This window comes from Augochlora pura, chromosome 4, assembly GCF_028453695.1.
Source record: "Augochlora pura isolate Apur16 chromosome 4, APUR_v2.2.1, whole genome shotgun sequence".
In the NCBI taxonomy this organism is placed as follows: domain Eukaryota; kingdom Metazoa; phylum Arthropoda; class Insecta; order Hymenoptera; family Halictidae; genus Augochlora; species Augochlora pura.
Window position 1 is genome coordinate 1,273,621 of NC_135775.1, and position 20,861 is coordinate 1,294,481.

The 20,861-nt window shown below is 48.1% G+C and overlaps 3 protein-coding genes across 4 annotated transcripts in view; 1 reads left to right on the forward strand and 2 right to left on the reverse strand.

Moving 5' to 3' along the window:
* Nucleotides 1-20,859, forward strand: part of LOC144469555 (uncharacterized) — a 124,659-nt gene extending 103,800 nt beyond the window's left edge. For both annotated transcript variants that reach the window (XM_078179972.1, XM_078179973.1), the window contains 3 exons: nucleotides 18,182-18,435; nucleotides 19,362-20,176; nucleotides 20,397-20,859. In XM_078179972.1, the coding sequence (XP_078036098.1) occupies nucleotides 18,268-18,435; nucleotides 19,362-20,176; nucleotides 20,397-20,859 (1,446 nt within the window). In that variant the 5' untranslated portion in view covers nucleotides 18,182-18,267. The remainder of the gene's footprint in view (nucleotides 1-18,181; nucleotides 18,436-19,361; nucleotides 20,177-20,396) is intronic.
* On the reverse strand, nucleotides 568-10,644 carry LOC144468665 (outer dynein arm-docking complex subunit 4). The gene is made up of 6 exons (XM_078178288.1): nucleotides 10,518-10,644; nucleotides 10,085-10,427; nucleotides 5,979-6,236; nucleotides 4,468-5,069; nucleotides 4,105-4,313; nucleotides 568-3,733 (listed from the first exon to the last, which is right to left on the reverse strand). The coding sequence occupies exons 2-6, from the start codon at nucleotides 10,258-10,260 to the stop codon at nucleotides 3,116-3,118; spliced, it is 1,863 nt and encodes a 620-aa protein (XP_078034414.1). The 5' UTR covers nucleotides 10,261-10,427; nucleotides 10,518-10,644; the 3' UTR covers nucleotides 568-3,115.
* On the reverse strand, nucleotides 11,045-16,476 carry LOC144468751 (outer dynein arm-docking complex subunit 4). Its single transcript, XM_078178444.1, has 5 exons — nucleotides 15,975-16,476; nucleotides 15,512-15,790; nucleotides 13,806-14,232; nucleotides 13,362-13,625; nucleotides 11,045-12,979 (listed from the first exon to the last, which is right to left on the reverse strand). Exons 1-5 carry the CDS (start codon nucleotides 16,207-16,209, stop codon nucleotides 12,355-12,357), a joined length of 1,830 nt encoding a protein of 609 aa, XP_078034570.1. The 5' UTR covers nucleotides 16,210-16,476; the 3' UTR covers nucleotides 11,045-12,354.
* Nucleotides 20,860-20,861: the final 2 nt, after the last annotated feature.

Sequence of the window (20,861 nt, forward strand, 5' to 3'; positions counted from 1 at the left end):
CCCCGTTCCCCGGCCGCCGCCGCTTTTATGCTCGACGTGCCTCCACCTCGTGCCTACGCACGCACATTCCGCCCCTGGAATTGACATTTTGCCGACGCGGAGACCGTCCCGGTAATTCCCACGCCGACAAACTTCGCCGGGGAAGAATTACGGGGAACTGGCGCAACAAGAATTATTCCGCCGGTAGACGGCGGAGAGAAACGTTCTAAACTTTTCTGAAAATCGCTGGCTTGTACTTTTAAGTAGCAGAAGAAGTACGTTATTACCCTTTTTCCCCCTCTTCGACTCGCCGCCCGGTGTTTTCAGGAAAACTCTATAGTACTTTGTCTAAACAGCAACGATATAGTTATGCACCTCGGAGCATAACTATAGCACCGCCAACATAACCTGACATAACCCAACATTTTTAAAGATTTCGGACTTCCGGATAGAAATACGAAAAAATTAATTACACAAGCTAAAAAGTTAACGTAAACGATGCACATCGAAAATGTTTTATTATAAATTTTTGCTGACCCAAATACCGACTATATCAACGCATCGTTAAGGATACAATTATTTGTGTCAATAATTTGCAGGTCCGCCATTTCGATTACGGTTTGGAAAATACGATTCGACATGCTCTCGACGAGCTTTTGAAAAGTTTCCCCACGGATATCATCGCTGGCCGCAATTATCTCGCATTTGTTGGTTCTACGACTGTCAATCTGTCGATCGTTCTCAAGAGAATGTTTTCAAACGCATTTGACATAATAAAATAAAATAATAAAGTATACGCTGGATGAAACGATGCAATTCGTCCGTCGAGATGTTTTAGAGCACGTATAATTACCTCTGCGAGAATTTTCAATCCTCGCGCAATTAACTCACCGATCACGAGTTCCCGCGAACTCTTTGCCGGTCGATATTAATAAAATGACGGCGGCGGTGTAATTCTCCGTCGGCCGGATAATTATTTCGCAGACGGAGTTGAAATAAATTTATGATGGCACTGAAAGCGTGCGCGAATCGGTGAACCCGGCTCGTCCATGAATTTTTTAGTCATTCGCCGCCGGTTCGCGATTATTAATGCTCTTTGATCGATAACGGGCTACGTTAATGGCACGCCGGATTTTCCTTAATATTTTCGGCACGTTAATTTCACTTTAAATCGATCGATGATACTTATTTCGATAGTTGTGATGTCCGAGCGATAACAATTACATTTAAACTTAAAAACAGATAAGTCATAGAAAATAAGACAGGTTGTACCGAAGACTAAAATAAACTGATTAAATTAATTACTATATTAAATTACACAAGATCTTGCAAAACCGAGAACTCGATTTTCAAAGAAATCAAAGAACCAGTTACAAAGATCAAAGCTGAGAAATAACGATCCACTATTTCAGCGAAATGCTAATTTTGAAGCATTTTGTATGTAACCGCTGAGTAATAAACTTCATTAATCACGCTATAAAATACGTTTAACTGATTGGTGTACCTGCTTGTACTCGTAAGACGTCGTGTTTCAAGATCAACTATGACCTATCACACTAACTGACCGAGTGTAACATGTTAGACCCTATCGAAGTGTCGCACGCCGGTGTCTCGTTCACAGGTAAAGTTCAAAGGCCGGCGGCGGACGAAAGTGTCTCTATCGCGGTACACCAAACTGTTAAATTCCTTGGAACATCATCAACGCTCTACATCGACGACTATAAAACAAATACAGGGTGTCCCGAAAGTTAAAATCGGGGGAGTGAGGAATTTCTGAGATCGTTTAAAATAATTTTTTCCTTAACGCAAATGCAATCAGCGGCTTTATTTACGAGTCATTAGCAGAAAGCAGTGACCAATGAGAGACGAAGTTCCTCACACGTTGGCTCGGCCGCCAACCGTTAGCCACTCTTGCCTTTCATTGGTTACAGTTTTTCGTTAATAACTTGTTAACAGTGCTGCGGATAAAATTTTGGTGAAGGTAAAAGTTACCACAAACGACGACAGGAATCGTACGCATATTTCTCTCGCAAAAAGGAAGCTGTCGAGTCGCGAACTCTTCGAATCCCTCTCGCCTGAAGGATCGATAGGAAACGAATCGAAATAAGCAGTCGGCGGTCGCGTCGATGATTGATCCCGCGCTAACCGAGCAATCGAAGCGTGACGCGGTCTGTCTGTCCGTAGAAAAAGAGCCCTCTTTGTCAGGCAGCCTCTCCTCCTTGACGTTTCACGGATGCCCGGACACGCCCGGTCGCAATCGGTTATTCGGCCGAGCCGGGGCCATCGGCAACGCGGATGAATATTCAATCGACCGTCGGAGCCCGCCTGATAACTGATAATCCATCGCGCTCGAAATAGCCGGGATCCGCGGCTCCGAAAGAGGATTCCGGGAGGATCGCGGTTTACTCGATTGCCCCACCCGCAAGACCACCCACTCGTTCTACTCGGACGATGAAATATGGATGCCTAACTGCCCCGATTTCCAATGGCTTCCGCCCCGTCGACGGCGCGGTCTACAATTTGCAGAAACAGGACGCGCATGAATCTCTTCTGCGAGACGCAATTAACATGAGCACCCGTCAGCACTGCATCGAGCAGCTTCGACACCCTCGACTTGAAATTTACTGGACACTCGGCGCGCCAGTAAATTCTCTCTACCCCAAGATATCTTTTTCCGGGAATCTGCCGAAGCTACCACTCTTCCCGTCGACTACCCTTGTGTTTGACTGGTTCAACAGTTCTTCTTCGCTACTGAATTTACAGGAATAGAGCAGATGCCCCAGTTTCTGTGCCTGTCGTAATTTCCAAAGGGAAGTTTCATATATATAAACTGATGATCTGAATTTGTTATTATGTTTACTTGTCAACGTGATAAATTCAAGAACCGGTATCAGATTATATATAAAACATTTCTTTTTCTATACGTTTTTAATCCAAGGACACAGAAATTGGAATATCAATTTTATGTAGGACTCATAAATTACATGATTTTTAGGGATCTCGGCTAAATTGAATAAAAATAGCGTTACGAGAACGTATCGCCTAAAGAATAAATGCGGGGGCTGGAAGTAGCCACGCATCCGCAGCAATTATCATCGTCACCGGCGCGCTACCGAGCAACATAATCTTGTTAAACCTAGTCCCTGTCGACGGGTCTGAAAATCTGTATATCCCCGCCGTCCCCGGAATCTGGCGATCGATCACTGGCTTGAGTCATCAGCAGCAAGTCCGTGGCCATCTGGAGCAGCCCGAGGTCCTGCTTGGCCAGCTCCTCGATCATCTGATCGCTGGTCAGCTTGCCATTCTCCGCCTGGAGCACTGTTCTCTCGCATCCGTCGCGCAGCTTCATCGCTGTCGGCAAACTGTCCTCATCTTGCGAGTCTATCACGTAGGTTGCATTCGTGACGTCAGTATTCATCGACGATTCGCTAGCTGCGCACTTCAGCATCACTGTCCCCTCCTTGAAGTTCCCCTCTGCGCGTCTCGCCAGGTTGCACTCTTCGAGACTTCCGGTCTCCTCGGTCGCGTCCTCGTCGGAAAACGAAGAGGACTCGCTGTTGGACGAAGATCCCTTGTACCTCGATTTTTGTCCCGTGCCGTCGACTCTAAAAGTAGTGTCACCGCGGTTAACTGCCTTCCCGCTGGCTAGGTCCGATCTAGCCGAGCTGCGACGATCAGATTGCTCCGAGCGCAATGTCGTCTCCCCGTCTTCCGACTCGCTGCTGGATTCTTCCTCCTCGTATTTGGCCGTCACCTTCCGAGAAAACATGCTGGTTACAATCGTCTGCATTCGACTAACAAAATGGTTCTATTCTCTACGTCAGAGCTGTTCAACAGCTTGCCCATACGGGCAGGGATTCTCAGCCAAGGGTAGTCACAGATCGGCAAGCTTTAGTCCCGAGAACAACGGTACCCTTTACTTAACTCCTAATTGAGCTCCCCGCCGTCCGAAGCTGGTGAAATAGGTCGACTGTAGAGTCGAGACTGATTGAAATAGAATGAGCCCGTAGCTTTGCCTTTAGCCAAAGCTTTGTCATCAGCCTACAACTTTGCTCTTAGCCTACACCCCTGCCCTCTGTCCATAGCTTTGCCCATGAACAGCTCTACTCCAGATCGTCTCTCCACCTTCTTATTTCTCGAAGACGCAATCTTGCTCTCTCCGCTGGACAAACTATCCGACGTTGTCACACTCCGGACTGCAAGTGTCATCTGCTTGATCAGATCTCTGATGTAAGACTGCAGCAGTGTATCACCTTCGTCTTCCGTGATCTTGGCTGCTAGGTGCAGAGCTCGGGAGGCTTCTGCGAAACTTCCTAACTTCGCCAGGGCTTGCCCTACGGAGACATTGACAAAATTAGAATTCCTGAAAAATACCTGCATCTCGAGCAATGATTTATACGTTTTAATGAAAAAATTGCAAGAGCTATTTGGGGACACAGTTTTCCAATTGTGGAAGCAATTGCTGAAGAGCAAGCACGTATAGCTCACCTAAAAGAAGCTTGCCATGCAACAACCACTTGGTAGAGTTAACCTCCTCGGCCACTTCGAGGCACTTGAGCGCCATCTGCAACGCCAGCGTGTACTTGCCGGTCTCCAGATAGCAACGGCCAATCTCGTGTCGGATCCAAGCGAGGGGTATCGGCTCCTCGAGGTCGGCAGCTAGATGCTGCCAGGCTCTCGCCGCTGCATTCAGGTGACCAAAACTGAGATGCACCTTTCCCAGAGTAACCAGCGCTCTGCAGAACTGCACAACGTCGCCGGTGCTTTTCGCGAGGCGAATTAAACGGGAGACGCTGCAAACGGCCAGGTCGTGTCTCTTGGCTGCCACGTGGATCAGAGACAGATAATGATAGGAGGCGATCTGATAGCGGCTTGGGTCCTCGAGGGCCTCCGATACCATCAGCAGCTCCTGCGCCGCCTTCATCGAGTCGGCCATCTTGCCGGAGTCGAAAGCCGTCTTTAGTGCCTCGAGATATCCATCCGCCAGGTTGTTCAGCTGGCGCAGCTTCTGCTTGGACCTTGCCAACAGAGTCTGCGAAAGTTGAGGACTCGGCGTGGTCTTCCAAAATCTCTTGTGGTCGTCGAAGTAGCTGGAAACGAGAGTTTCTGATCGTGCTGTGAACATTAGGAGGATCATGCCGCTGAGAAACTCGCGTCTTGAGGTTAGACACAGTTCAGTCGTTGGCAAACCTAATTAACCTTATAAAACGGCCGACCACTGTGACGCCTCTGTAAGTGAGTCTATTTAGGATCGTTTCTAATGTTATTCATCTATCCTTTTAACGCATTTTTTAGGCACTCCTAGACACGTTAATATTTTTATATAACCAAATGAAACATTTGGACATTTGAAGCCCAAGTGACAGAAAGAAGAATTTGCACAAAGGAAATCGTCTCGAATTATGCTACGATAATTTCGCCATAAATGGTATGATGCACACATGGTACGATAACGACGCCTCAGTCAAATGCGAAGGGTTAAAGAGACAGTCCAGCGTTTAATCCGAGGACGCTCTCGGCTGGATTAGTCCTCAGGATCGACAGAAGGGTCGAACAAGCCCGAAACAGGGCCGAGTTAGGTTTAGAGATTTGTCCCTGCCCGGTCCAGTTCCCATGCGCGCGATCTAATTGAATCGACTGTTCCATTGAGATTAATATATTCGATCCTTGGAGCTTACGCTACATTCTTGCTGATACTAGTTGAGACTGTAAGCCGCGGCTGTATAGGACCTCGCTCTGTTGCTCCAGGTTGTTTAATCCTAACCCCCAAGACGCGTTGATGCCGCCTCCGAACGTATCGGTGTCTTGCAGGCGTAGTCCCATTTAGCTGAACCCAGTTATTGAAATTTAAGAGATACATTTGCCCTGCTTTCAGGTACTAATTCATTGAATTAAATATCGGTTCGAGCTAGAGTTTTCTTTGGAGGTCCAAGATGTCAGCAGCACAAGTCGGATATCATGACAATGGAAATTATGATATGCAATCGTAAACGGTATACCTCAAAACTTCCGCGACGGAAGCAGCCTCTGGCTGCCTCTTGAGTTTCTCGTTCGCCAAAATGGCGGCGGTTTCGGGGCACAGGTTGGCCATTAACTGTTCCTCGGACTTGCAGGTGGTCCTCTTGGTCGCTCTTGGTGGATTGTTGCTGGAACTTATGGTCGCCGTAGTTCTCATCACCGCCACTTTGTGACTGTTGTCGCGGGGAAACAGATTCGCTGCCCGATGGTAGAGCACCAACGCCGACTCGTAATCACCGCTGCAAATTGCGATTCGACTCTCTGAAATTCGTTCGGCTAAGTGGCGGCCGCCCCTCCGCATTGCGCGAAATCAACCCGCGATTAATTATTGCCGACCGACTCCCCTTCGAGGAACTACCGTCGTTGCTCCGCGACACGGGAAGCAATTAGCGAACGCTGTTACGAAGTCTCGTGTGTCGGCCGCGACGTCCAACGATCATAGTAAATAACGGACGTTGCCAGGAATTTTGTTAATAATCCTGAGAGCATGCGACGGCTCCCGCGCAGGATTTTCCGCGCTGCAGCTGATACCGTCGCACTGATTTACGTCGTCAGCGTTATCTAGCGGCAAACATGGCTGGCCCGCTTGTGAAACGAGAAACTGTACGTTAGAAAATATCTTCTCGAAACCGGTGTCGACAATGAAAGCAGAAAATATCGCGCAGGTCTTTGAATAGAATGCGGCACGGATGAAACGCGGCTGCGTGATTTCAACGGTGCAAATGGCCACGCGAAATGGATTGAAGAAAATTTCTCCGGACTGTACTATTATTTCTTGGACGTCAAACAGGGTTGAATTATTGTCGCACGATTTTTAGGGGTTGCAAAATTTCTCTACCTTCAGTTGGAAGTGACTTTTGGAATTTTTACGCTGTACAGAATTACACGCGAAGACGATCGTTGCTGATACATCTCCTTGTATTAATTTATGTATGATCAGGATCGGTCGAATGACACCTGCTGACTACCATAAACTAAACGTCCATGTATATATTAGGACAGTGGTCGAGCAGCTGCCAATTGTTTGCGTTTCGAAACGATGCCAAACACGGTTGTTATTGTTGCACTAATATGGCTAAACAGAGCTATTAGTAGCAGTTTAGTTTCGCACGGCCCTAATTTCCTCCTAAAAATCATAGTCAGAGCAGTTCAAAGTGGTTGTGCAAAGTTTTCTTTTCTAAATAAACTCTGGCCACCTTTCTAAGTTAATACACTGAAATTCTCTTTACGGTTTCCGGGGACGTAGCGTAAGAACATTCCTCTTTGGACCTTGTGCCTACAATTTCTGTAAAATTATGTACGTAGCTTGCTTTCATAAACCAGGGGTAGTTTTCTGTTCCGATCCTCCGTCGCACAAGCCTATTTCTGTCTCTAAAAAATTCTACTTGCGATTTACATGGCTGAAAACGTAATACTTTACTCTTTGAGCCTCGCATTTATACAAATCCCCGTGAAACTTCGTATTGACCTTGTTTCCCTACAATCCCCTTGCTTTTTTTACTATTCCAGTCTCCGGTCTCGTAAACCTGCTTTCGCCTTCTAAAAATTCCATTCCAATTTTCACGAAAATAAATGTCGAATTTACACCGTGGGACGTCAATGAACGTCCGCCAAATTAATTTATAGAACAGGGAGCGATGGAAAGAACGTCGAGGGTTCCGACGAACACCAACCCTTATTACATTTCGCGTGCTATGCATATTCATTGCATAGAGAAAAGATTAAAAGAAATGAACATTATGCGCCCGTGTATCGCGGTTACAGTAATTTCGGTAACACGTGCGGTCGATCCCGCAGCGCCGGGGGGGTGCGCAACGTTCCAGATCGTCGGCGATCACCGAAGGATCCAAACAACAGGCTCGACCATAATTCCGCGGTTTCGCTGGAGCATGCTCGGCCCAACAAAGGCACAACACGGTTGTTCCGCGGAACACTCGCCAGCTGAACAGGACGCTCAATTGGCGGACAGGTGAATGAAACGGCGACGTTAATGATGTCGACGCGAGGAGACCCGGTAATAGCCGACGATAATTTCGTCTGTATAATTTCGACGATGAAATGTACCTAGCTGCCACGGAGAAGTTCGGCAGTCGGCGCGGCGCGATTCGCACGACCGATTAACCATTCATGGAATGGATTTTGCCCGCGGATAAACACCGTTGCCCCGCCGTTTCTATAATTAATGGAACGCTCGAGAACTCCGACCGACGGTTCGCCTAGCTTTTAACAGATCTTTTGTCCCTACAGTCGCGCGTCTTTAACCAACAAATTCTTTTTCGAGACTGGACGTCCCGTAATACGCCAACGGAGCACAAGTAATCGGCTGCTCTAGCCTGCGATGTGAAAGCTCGCGTGTCGCAGCGGCCGAATTAGCGCGTAACGCCGGAAACGATATTTAGTAAATAACATTAAGTGCGCGGGTAGTTCCGCTGGACGGATGCCGCGGCGCCGAGTCGATCGGCGGGGATTAATCGGATTCGAAACGAAATTGTAACAGCGACATTGAAATAACGTTGCAGGAAGTTATTCGGATTCACGTATCGTTCGAACGATCTGCCGTAATTAACTATGCAAAAGTGATTAAACGATACTGCACGGTCGGTCGAATAATTGAACCCGCGGCTCCAAAGGAATAAATTAATTCCGCTGATTAAATCGTTAAAACCGCGCTCGAACAACGCAGACCGAGACTTGCCCGAACGCCGGGACCGCGGTCCGACTGCCGGCGATAATATTATTTCCCCTCGAAACTGCGCGATTACCGTTGCAACAGGCTTCCGCTTTCGTTTGTAACGCCGCGAAACTCTGTCGGCTGCTTTCTTAATCCTCGCAAGCCCTTTGGAAATGGTTCCGATAGAACGCGCGTGAATCTTTTATACCGAGGGACCTTGTAAGATCCTGTCCACCATAAAAATTGATCGAAATACTGTTGCAATCGCTAGCATTGTTTCAATGTCTGTAAAATTCGTCGGTAAAATCCACCGTCATCTCCGAGTTCCAGAAACCTTCCTACAGGCACTTCCATCAGTTTCAACGTCTAGTTACAGTGTCATTAATCATTTAGATACCGTTGCGAAGTTTCCCCGTGCCGAGTTTTAGTTTTTCGTTATTTATTGCGTCTTTATGTTCAGAAAAATTCGATTTATATGTACGAGAACGTGGATGAAAATCGTGTTGCACGGCTCTCTTCCGTGGGAGATTGCCAGCGAACTAAAAGAATACGAAACGCGGCGGAGGAGCAGCGGCCCAAGGGACGGGCAAATTGCAAAGAATAAAAATCAAATGTTGTCGACGCTCGTGCATTCACCTGTCCGCGGCATCGAATCAGAATTGAAAGAGAATCTCCGACCTGACCTTTGCCATATTATCAGTTACCAAGGCTTTTAAACTGATTAAAACGCAAAATCCTTAAACATCGGATTTAAACGTAAATGTACTACTTTCTAAATAAACGGCTAGTTTATGGGACGCTTCCTACGAGCCGAGAACGAGGACAAAAATTACGACTCTCCGATCAGGGGTTCCATTACATTACACGGGAGATGAAGACTCGTCTGACGCTCCTAAAAGTCCTGGGACGCTGAGTCTCGCAAAGCCGGAGGCTCTATAAACGCTTAATTTCCCTGATGCTTGAAATCAATTGTGCTCGATCAGTCTTCTCGTAAAGTTCCGTGTAAGATTACGACGTCGTTGAAACGGCTATTCGATAGCACACTGCAGATTGCATCGAACGATCGATTTAACTCTTCACACTCAAAAAGATATTTCATTTCTAAATCCAAAATCTTTCTTCGTAGATTGATGGAATTTTAGCAGTTTTTTAATACAAATAAATTCGACAAAACTGATCTCAAAAACGCGATATAACAACTTTTATTGGTGCCTCAGAGTGCGAAGCGTTAATACCGAAAAGACGGCCGGCGGCGCTCGGCATCGGTGTCGATCGAGTGCGACGCCTATGGGACACGAAAATTGCCGAGGGACCCGCGCGTCCCTCGGCGCGCTTACGGTGTCTCGCTCGCGCGGAAGGTCAGGGAAATTCGTCGAACAAATCGTCACCTCCGGGGACGTGTCGCCTCGGCCTCACCTATGATAGAGCTGATCGGCCTCGCGGTGCAGAGCGTTCGCGAACTCTCTTCCGGTTTTCGCGTGATTCCTCTTGTGGTCGGACCGGGCTCGACTCTCGGCATGTTCCACGGCCATCCTCACCTCGTTCGAGCCGCACAGCTCGTCCTTGTGGCCACCGCTCGCGAGGACAGCCATCGATTTTCAAGGCTTGAACACGCACTGACGTCGCGCCTGCCCTGCCTGAACTTCGTCGTCCGCGATTCGTCACGCACCTGAACCTCTTCTATCGCCACCCTCGAATATCGAAATGCCTTCCATTCGATTCTGTGGAATTCCCGTGATCGTGGCCGACGTATTGACACCTGCGTTAATCAAAAAAGATTTATTAGTCCCTGCGGAATTTTCAGATTTACGTTCAGACCTTGGCCTGTCGTACTATTAATGTTCCTCACGTTTGTAAAAATGTAAAATAGATTCCCAGTCGTGTACTGCTCAACCATCTTCTAATAATATGAAACGCGAAAGCAGCGTTTCTAAAAATATATTATTATTGATAGCCGCGTGCAGCATCCACCGTCTTCGTTCTTTAACCTCCATTACGGCGGAAGCGCCTTTGTAACAGATTCGATAGAGAACGAGGCTGGCTTTGAACTTTCTAATGGACTTTCATTTAAAGAACACAGTCATTAGAACATATAACGAGTGTGGAGACTTTGTAGCCGCTTCGCCAAGCTCCATTCATCGAGCTTTGATCGTTGACCCACGGTCTCTCTATTTCAATACATCCGCTGCTTCAACCCTGCGATGGTGCTTTGTTTCGTCAAAATACAAAGTTTCATTAACAAAACCAGTACGCAGAAAACGTTGCTAGTGTCGTTAAAAATCTTTAGGGTACCGTTACAGACTTCAACCTTTGTGCTCGAGTTGCAAAGGGTTGATCTACGCAGATTCCTAGACTATGCGGATTATTAAGTTATGCCATCAATTTCATGGTATATTTATTTCATGAAAAAAATCTCTCTCGTTCCAAGAGAGAAAAGAATCGTTTGAACAACGGGAACCGGGAGCCGCGCATCTGCCGCTCAGGTACAAACATTTGCCAGACGAACTTCGGCAACTTCTGCCGCGACATATCGATTACGAGAGGACCGGGTCCGCGAGGAACGTATGTTGGTTAATTATAAGGCATCCGGCCGGCCGGGCAAGTAGCCTAAACTTTTCCAATAGAGCGAATCTAATTTTCATCCGGTAAAGTTCCTAGGCAGATTCGGTGATGGAGTCCTGGCGAGCCGGCAGTCTTCAGTCTTCAGTCTTTCGATTTAACGGTGCTCGGGCAGACGACGACCAAGTTATCCCATTAGAAGAGATTTTCAAGCGATAAAGCGTCCGCGTCCCACGGCGTCAAAAAGTGAATAAGATCGAACAACTTGTCTCGTTCCGCAAGAGGAATCCGCTTTGACGGGGCCGGGGGTGTGTTAGCTTCGCTGCAGCTCGGAAAACCGTTTCCCTAAAGAAACGGCGACTTCGTTGATGCCGGCTGGAGTTACCGGGTCAACAAGCTCCCAGCCGGGCGACTCGATGGCCCTAAAAGTTTAATTGCACGACGTGTAAAACTTCGTTCACCCGACAACTTCGGCAGTTTGCTTTAACGAAGATAGCTCGCCGTTCGGCACCGAGTACACCTTTCTCGGCGTTCTTCCATCAGACCTCCATCAATAGCTGCTGCCGCAGCACCCGGAGGCTGCGTCCGGACAAGATAAAGATACCGGCTTCCCGGCCAGCTCTCGCTCGAGTTAACGCCGCGTTGTCTTTCTTCCGATTAGTTGTATCGGTCCAGTCGGATCTTCCGGACATCTTCTTCGGGTACTTCCGTGGATATTGGACTCTCCATCTCGAGGCTCTAACCTCGGCAGTTTGGACCAGAGGCGAAGTGCAATTCGATTCGACGGTACTAACGCGACTTGGCTGTTCCGTCGCTGATGGCGCACTCGAGAAACCTCTTGCTTTTATTCTGGCGTCCTTCGAGGACCTCCTCGGTCTCTTCTCTTAGTAAACTGGCTTTCTTGAATCTCCCGTACTGTTCTTCGAGGTCTGTATACCATTTTTTTTACATCGTATAACTATCACCAACAGGTACAATATGAACATTTTGACAATCTTTTAATTGCCTTCTGGAGTCCTCCAAGAATTACGACAGTTCATTCTGTACTGGGACATCCTTGACAATACTTTAAACAATCGTTTCATTGAACAATGAGAGACAAATTCAACAGCACAGATATCTACAAGCTACACTTCGTTGAAGTCGATATACCCCGGCCTCTCCTTGGCCAGCTCATATTTAGCCAAGAACGCCTTCCTAGCATCCCTTACAGGATCCTTTGGAGGCGCCGGCAAGATGCTCATCCTCTTGCAAGGAAACTTGAACATTTTATCAACAGGCTTGCAGCCAGGCATGACCGACAGCCTCCTCTTGGCTGGGACAGCGTCCATTCTCCTCCAGAGGTAATCCACGTCCGGTTTCATGTCATCCGGCATCAAGTCTAGGATCAATTGCTGTCTAGCGCCGATCGGATCCTGGTCCATCAATTTGTCCACGTCCGTCTCGTCGATCATGTCCAATATCCACATGTAAAAGTCCATCAGGAAGTCCAGGCCCAGCTTCTTAGCCCCGGCGAGGGCTAACACGGCGGCTTCCTTCGCTTCGTTCCGGTAGTTCTGGGAGATCTCGATACGTAGAATCAGGTGATGCACGTTCAGGACCCATTGCTCGCTTTCTGCAGCCTCGCCCATGTCCCGAGCCTTCTTCCCGTAGAATCTAGCCAGGTCGTAGCGTCGGATGTCGATGAAGAATTTGCAGAGCTCGTGGAAGAGCCAAGCGAGCTCCAACGGCTGCGACGCCATTGCTAGTCTCCTGCAAAGGAAGTGATAAGAATAATGTAGGTAATACTTAAATAGATAGAACTTGTATAATAAGTAGACTGAGGATTTTATGCGCTTAGAAGCGATGCACGATATTTTTATTTTGCATAAAAATCTAATCGCAATATCAATCTCGCCATAAGCGTATAAAATCCGCAGTCTATTGACTACGTAATCCGAATTCAGCAACTTCGACAAACATAAAAGTTCCATAAAAATCGTACGAAGTTATTATGGATCGTGGCGAACTATTTTAGAAAAAAAAATGTCATAAAAATGCTCTCGGAAAGTTTCGTTCCCGCGAAAGCGGTCGTGCTTCAACTTCTCGAGCTATCGGGTCGCGACAGTTGGACAATAGCCGTCCAGTATCTAACTTGCGAAACACTCGGAGCGTGTCTTTGACGCTGATATTGTGGACCCAGGCAATGTCGCAGTCGCGAGGTAGTTCAGCCACGCGCATTCCCAGGTGATGCTTCAGGTGGATTTTTATCTGCTCCTTGGACCGCAGCTTCCTCAGGTCCCGGGTGTCTATGTACGTCCACGCGACCATGTTGTAAACAGCGTCCAAACATTTCTGCTTCAAGGGGAACATCTTCAGGGAGTAGCTGTCGAACTTGTCCTTCACGCGGTCGACCATGCTGCAAGTGGAATTTTTAAAAAAAAATTTAATAAACATAGCCTAGTAAGTTAGACCCTCGAACATCTGTAAAAAGAGTACGCGATATTTCGTCCATTTTGAGAAGAGTGATTCTGTTTTAAAAGGTGTGCGAATGTTAATGCAAGTCGCGCTACTAAAAACATAGCGGCGAAGTGCTCACTGGAAGAACGTAATATAATCTTTCTTCATCCTCGTCTCGTGAAGACGGCGAAGCAAGAAGTCCGCTTCAATGATAATGAGGTTCCTCCTCTGATTTTTCTCTGCCTCGACCATCTGCTTGTGGCCCTTCGGAATGCCTCTCCATCTGAAGAGGTACGTGTACAACGGTTTCCGCATACGCAGGATCTTCAGCCTTGCCAACGCCCTCTTATAATTCCTTGCCACGTGAAAACGCAGCAGATCGACCGATTTCTTGTTAGGATGATCCAAGATCTCCGATTGCTCCGACAAACGTTGCAGAAAGTCCTTGTCGCAGCACATCCGTCCCAAGTACAAATTCGTGATGAACGTTTGTAGCTTCCTGATCCGTACCTCCGCTTGTTGCTCGGGGTCGTCCACTTTGAACCTGGCCTGCTCCTCGTCGACACCTGTCAACAATCGAATATTTAGCACTTCCGATTCATCTCTTTAGTTACACGTAACATAAAGTTCGCAGTCTACGCCGAACCTATCCAATCTTGCTTCTTCTAAAACTAATCCTAGGACGACGGAATAAAAGATAACGTGTACGAAAATAATACAGTGCCACTATGCAACGGGGTGCGGATATCGATAACTCGTTAAGCAATGAAATTCGTCGTGGCGAAGTGCTCAAACTAACAAGACTAGTTAATTTCGCTTTCGCGTTTCTTCCGAGGCCCGTTAACCGCAGCGATGCAAATCCAGCGAGCAATATTTGTTAATAACACTGGCAAAACCAGATTGCGGCCAGATTGCGGAAGACTCAAGCGCGTAACGAACAACATTAAGTTGTAACGAGCTTTTTCGTAGGAAGTCGTTCTCTCGTAACCCGGGACACCGAGTTACAGTCCAATTAGTCCACGGGAACAGGAAGTTCCAAACGGTGACGGAACTAACTTTGTTAACCCCGCGGGCCAGATTCGCCGGAAAATGAAAATCGGTAAATCAGAAAATTAAGCGGGGACTTAGAAATTAGTTTGCCCACGGCCTGTGGTGTGTCCCGTGAAAAATGGGCACGGCGCAACGAACTCGTGTGGCGCGTTTCGGACGGTCCTGTCTGCGGAAATGGAAATGAAACTTTCCTCAATTTCTTTCTCCTCTTAATAGCTTTAGTTAAACGAATTAGATGATCTCGCTGTGTTATATTTGATCTACTAACTTTAACAATGAATGGACAAAAATTCGTAGTCTAATTACATTGAATGTGCTCGTCGAAAACAACTGACCGGTTGAATATGAACAGAAACTGATGCAGGTATCGTAGTTCGCGTGACCCAAGTTGAGAAACCGAGCTAGAGAATCGATATCTAATGAGTGCCTTTCGTTCGCTGCCACTTCGGATAAGTTTGCCGCCGTGCATTTATCCTCCGCGCTATCCTAACCGAGTCCACAGCCGTCGAGTATACAATATAACTCCTCGGTTTGCTATTACGGTCGACATTCGTGCTGGAAGTTGTCGAAAACGCAACTTCGGTCGCAAGATCGAGTAATCCGAGAAACCAAGTTCGGGAATCGATAGCTAATGTGTTTCTCCGGTCCGCTGCCACTACGGATTAGCTATCTGCTGTGCCGTTAGCTACCGCTCTCGCCCGTTCCACCACCCTTCGACCAGCTCGAACGGCTCTTCTCGTATCAACGACGCTGATGTTTAAGGATCTAATTTGGCGAGCGGGCCGCGCTTTTTACCGGCCAGCTCGTCGACTTCCTCCTTGAGCTTCTCGATCATCAGCTTTCGGTGTTCCCCGAGGTTCCGTATCCACGGCGAAAGAAGCAACAGCGCCTGCGGATGGGTGTTCTTGCCCACGCAATCGTGCACGGTCTCGTTCCCCTGCAGAACACCCCTCTTGAACGCGGTCGTTTGACGCTTCTGGTAGCCCTGATAAGCATGCACCATGCTGTGCTCGAACTCCCCGACCTGGAACAGGGTCATCAGCTGCATCTGCTTCACGTGGGAGTAGGACGGGTCTGGAAATTAATGGCGGCGAGGAATTAGTAAAAAAGTGTCTTAATCATTGTCTAGTTGATTAGTTTTTGTATCATCTAACAAACTAGTCATTTGCGCGGTGACATGATTTTTGGGACATCCTGTACACCAAATACACATTATATAATAATATGAAAAGCGGATGGACCGAAGAATACGACTCACCAATTTCGACGCATAAATCGGTGGTCTCCGTGGCCCTCATGTACCTGGCGTAATTTAGCTGTGTCATACAGAGGCCAAGGTGCGTCCTGAGGTCCGAGTGCTCGCCCTGTTGGATCGCTTTTTCGAAATAGCGCTCGGCCAGATAGTACTTGGTCCGTCTAGACAGAAAGTAGCCCCATTCTCGGAAGACGATGCCGTCCCTGAAGAACAGGGGCTGCACGTCCGGCTTGGCCATCGTGTGTCCGGCCTGATGGACGACGGGATAACTTATTCGGAAAATTTGCGGCGATGCCGGATGCTCGACTGAGGAGGGTTAACCTCGTACGCGAGCCGATCTATAATTCAGGAGGCCGATAGACAGCCCCGAGGAGTTCAGTGGTTCCCCTACACTCATGAATTTTGCACGGTGACCGCCGGAATCCGGGTTCCTTTATAGTCACATCTTTACCGAAACTGACACCCTCTTCTCGCCTTTGATCGACAACCGCGACCGAAGCGAAGACTGCACTTCGGCAAACCGCGGCTGACTTCTCGATTGACGAACGACGCCTCGGAGACCCACACCTTCAACCACCTGAAGTTGCTCGTCCAGATTTGATTTAGATATCTGCTGAAAATGCGCGGGCAGTTGTACATTCATTATAAAATCATAAAAATAATCTACAGAGATTTATTTAGATAAAATTGACCGCAATTCCTTTTCGTTACAGAATTTTCAAGATTCAAATACTATTTATAACATACTTATAACATAATATACCATGTGGTATACTACTTATAACACTACTTGTAACATTGAACTACTCCTATATACTTCTTTGAAACCTGGTCGCACACGCTTCAGGATTCGAATATCTACTTGCACGGAATAAATGTATTTCAAGTATAATCATTGATTTTCGCTTGTAGTTAATAATCGAAACCCATGAACACAGCTTGATTATTGAAATTGAGTCGGGTACGCGAGTATACATTGAACTTTGATCCTATCCCAGTCGAGATAGCTGATAATGCTGTCCCGGTTCAAACGGCAGGCAACCCGCGTCACGGCAACCTGGATGCGGCCGTACCTGTGCCGTAGTTAATTAGCGTTCCGCAAGTTCCTGAGCACAATATTGGCGAAGTATTTTGGGGAAGAAGGGTGTGTGCTTCCGCTTCCGTTCTTTGAGCCCGCGCCTCCGAGATCCGGCAGGGCGAGACGTAATCCGCTTTCGACTCTGAAATACTGTCGGGCGCAACTAAAGCTCCTTGTGGCATTAATTGTCACGCACCGGCGGGAGGATTACATTGAAACAGCCGAAGCGATTTTGCGGCTGCGAAGTCCTATCTGCCGTCGTTGCGTCGGCGAGCACGCGAAACTTTTTGCCGACGCCGCCGGAGCGGAATTATCCGGCGCCGGATCTTTCGACTTTCTGGATCCATTAGCCTCGACAAAGGATTAATCCTCTAACGCGCCGAGAAACAAGAAAGACTCCCGGTTTATGCTCCGTCCATTTGTGCACCTGTAATCAATGAATTGCGATCATTTTCATGGCAAGTGGATCCATGAACAATACGATGAACTACGTCTCCTCCAAAAGTAGTAGGACACGTGTTCGTTTAATGCACATTGTAATATTTCATTCGGTCTGATTAATGTCCGCATGTCTGCAATATTGCATCGTATTGTCGACAGTACATATCGAGTTACAAGTGTTTGCCACTTGTGCAGTTATATGAACCATTTGTTTCATTTCGATGCGTAAAGAAAAAAAGAGCAAGACCCAAACCATAAAATTTCAGCAAATCGGTAATAAAATGAAACCGTATAGTAATTTGCGAAGTTCGGTAGACTTCGAAGCATGAGCTTGTAACACGGCGGGTTGCATCAAGTTGCCCGCTTCTCTCGATCAATTTCTGAAGGCAACCGAAGCGAACGCTTTCGAAAATCTACCGAAACGTATTCAGTCGACTAACCCATGCGAGCAAATAATTAGAAAGTCGAAAATTCTGAACACTGCGGAACCGACAACCCATCGGAAAATCGTTCCCCCGTTTTCGTTGCTTGTTTTCTGCGAACGCCGATGCGGGAAACAACGGCCGCGGCCGCGAACGATACATTATAAAGCGTAGAACGCGAGTTAATCGGTCGCGGGGGACTTCGGATTTTGGAGAATTGCCGGGAGCAGATAATACAGATTCACGGCGGGATTTCGTTTCTGTTTCAGTGAGCTGGTCCGGGCATAGGGGCATTCGCAGGGAGTAGTCGAGCGATCGTGGACCATTGAACTAGCTGTGCCCTCGAGATGCGGTGATGGCTCTGCTAAACAGATTCGCGCAGCTGCCTGACAACAGTGGCACGCGGGTCTTCTCGTTCATCGTCACCAGAAGCGTGATACGCGACCCCGCAAGAGACGTCACCAGCAAGGAGCTCGTCTGCGGCTTTCAACGATGGTCCGTGGCGTTCTCCCGGGGCAACAAGGTAATTGGTGACCACCTCGGAGATCATTCGATAGACAGGCATCGCCAAGTCGAGTGTGCCGTGTGCGGTCCTCGTCTGGTTTGCTGAAACGATGCATGTATCATTTTATCGACTAATTTTTGGGTATGACCGTATGTGCGATAACGCAGGAAAGTTATCGCATTACCATGAACAATGATGCATTCATTCACTTGAAGAATTTGATGAGCCTGAAACAGAGATATACAAAAATATAAATATAGTATACAAAAAGAGAAACACAGCCCGTAATAAGGAATAGTTCGTGGACTTCCATATTCTGAATTGTTCTAATTTCCGTGGAAGAAGGTCTCCATTAGACTGTAATAAATATGGAAAGCATCGGAGAGCCGGTCGACCGTGACACCGTTGAAATTCAATTAACGACTACCGACTGCTTTTGTAAATACAGATGTAGAGAGGCGATACGGCACGGTTCGCGCAGTGAAATATGCAGCGATTAACTCGGTAATTGAACAACGGTCATATCGAGGAATTAATGAACCTGCCAATGATAATCTGCCAACGAGAATAGCACCGACACGCGGTGCAAGGCCGCCAGAAATAAAATCGCGATACCTTGGATTCGCTGGTATCAACAAAATCGACACTCTTAAACGTATTGATCGCACAACATTTGTTACAATAGAGACGGAAAAATCGCCGCAGCATCGTTCATTATACAATTTAATTGTTTTAATTATTTTCTATTCGCATCATTCGTTAAAATAGTTAATGGCCGTCAATTCGTGAATGAGTCTGTAGATTTAACTGTACAAGATTCGTAGTCCGTTGATCGCTCTAGCAAACTATGCGACCGCGTTGCGGCTGATTACGTAGCTACCGCGATCCCCCGTGTCCCGAAAACGGCCAGCGATCAAAGACCCGGTTGTTTCTGTTCTGGTAAGGTGTTGGGCGCGTACTTGGTATGGCGGGGCCCCTCGAGGAACTTGCGGGTCTACGTGGACTTCACGTTCACCCTGCTGAACCGGCAGCACTTCTCGATGAACGAGGAATTCTCGGGCAAGCGGGTCAAGTTCACGTACGAGGCGCCTGCCCAGGGCAACCGGAACTATGTCTCGGTGTCGGACCTCTACAGCCGGAACTTCGTCGACACGAACGGCGAGTTCCAGCTGGAGCTGGCGATCTCGAACGTGAGGACCGTCTACATGACCGAGCTTAAGATGCCGAGCAGCACGTTCTCGGCCGGCAAACCGAAGTCCTGCAAGCTGGAGACCGATTGCTTCGCGTTCGGCGGTTTCGACTGGAACTTGGTGGTCTACCCGCACGGGGACAAGGAGCTGCTTCCCAGGGAGGAAGGCTATCAGAACCACATCAGTGTCTATCTGATGAGGCTGACAGGGTTCGATCATCGTTGCCGGGTGCGCTACACGGTGGCTTTGGGCGAAGGTGACCGCAGAATCGAGTCTGGCCAAATCGAGGACCTGTCCGACGCGGAGGGCTGCAGTTTCGGATGGCATCCGCGGCTCAGGTGGTCCGAGATCGCGCACAAAGGCATCGTCCGTGTGTCTCTGGAGATGGTCGAGGCTAGAACCATATGCGAGGTCGCCGTCCTGGCTTGCGGGCCTCCAACTTTGCCGCCCACGCCGTGCTACGACCGGGACAGACAGGCCTGGACCCTCCGTGCTGACCTGCATTCCGACACCGTCAGGCTACACTTGGTCTACAAGGACATCCATCTCGTCCCACGGAATCACTTGAGGTTCGTTGAGCTTTTTTCGTCCTGTTCGGCCGTTTGACAAACTCCCAACACCTAGAAGAAACAAGGAGTTGTAGGGTCTGTCGGGTTGGACGTGGACTGTCGGATTTCTTTTTTTTCCAAAATTGTTCACTTTTGTTTAAAAGCTGAGTAACAATTGGCATGATTTAACTGTACCATCCACGTGGAATCGCTAATCAAAGATACCATTAATGATCCTCAGGTACGTGAGCTGGTCGGCGTACCTCCTGCAAGACGACGAACCGACCAGCCTGCCCGGTGCCCCGTTCAGCCGTTACTACGCTCAAGAGCAGGTGGACGAGGGTATCATGATGGAAACGAACCTGGACACGAACGAAGTGAAGGACAACCAATCGCGTTTGCTGACGGAGAAGGGTCAGCTTCGGATCCGTCTGGAGTGGAACGAGAGCCATCTGCTGTTCCAAGCGACCTATCACAAGTACGACGACGTGTGTCGCATCCACAATCTGCAGATGCGCCGGGAGATCGCCTCGCTGCAGGCGGACAACTACAGCTTGGAGAGGCAACTGTTCAGTTACCAGAAGAGCCTAGCGTACGCCCAAGCGCAGCAACAGGAGCAGCAGCAAAATCAGAACCCGCCGCACCACGCCGGCCACGCGGCGCACCTGGAGAGATCGGCGTCGACGGACACCGAATATGCCTGACA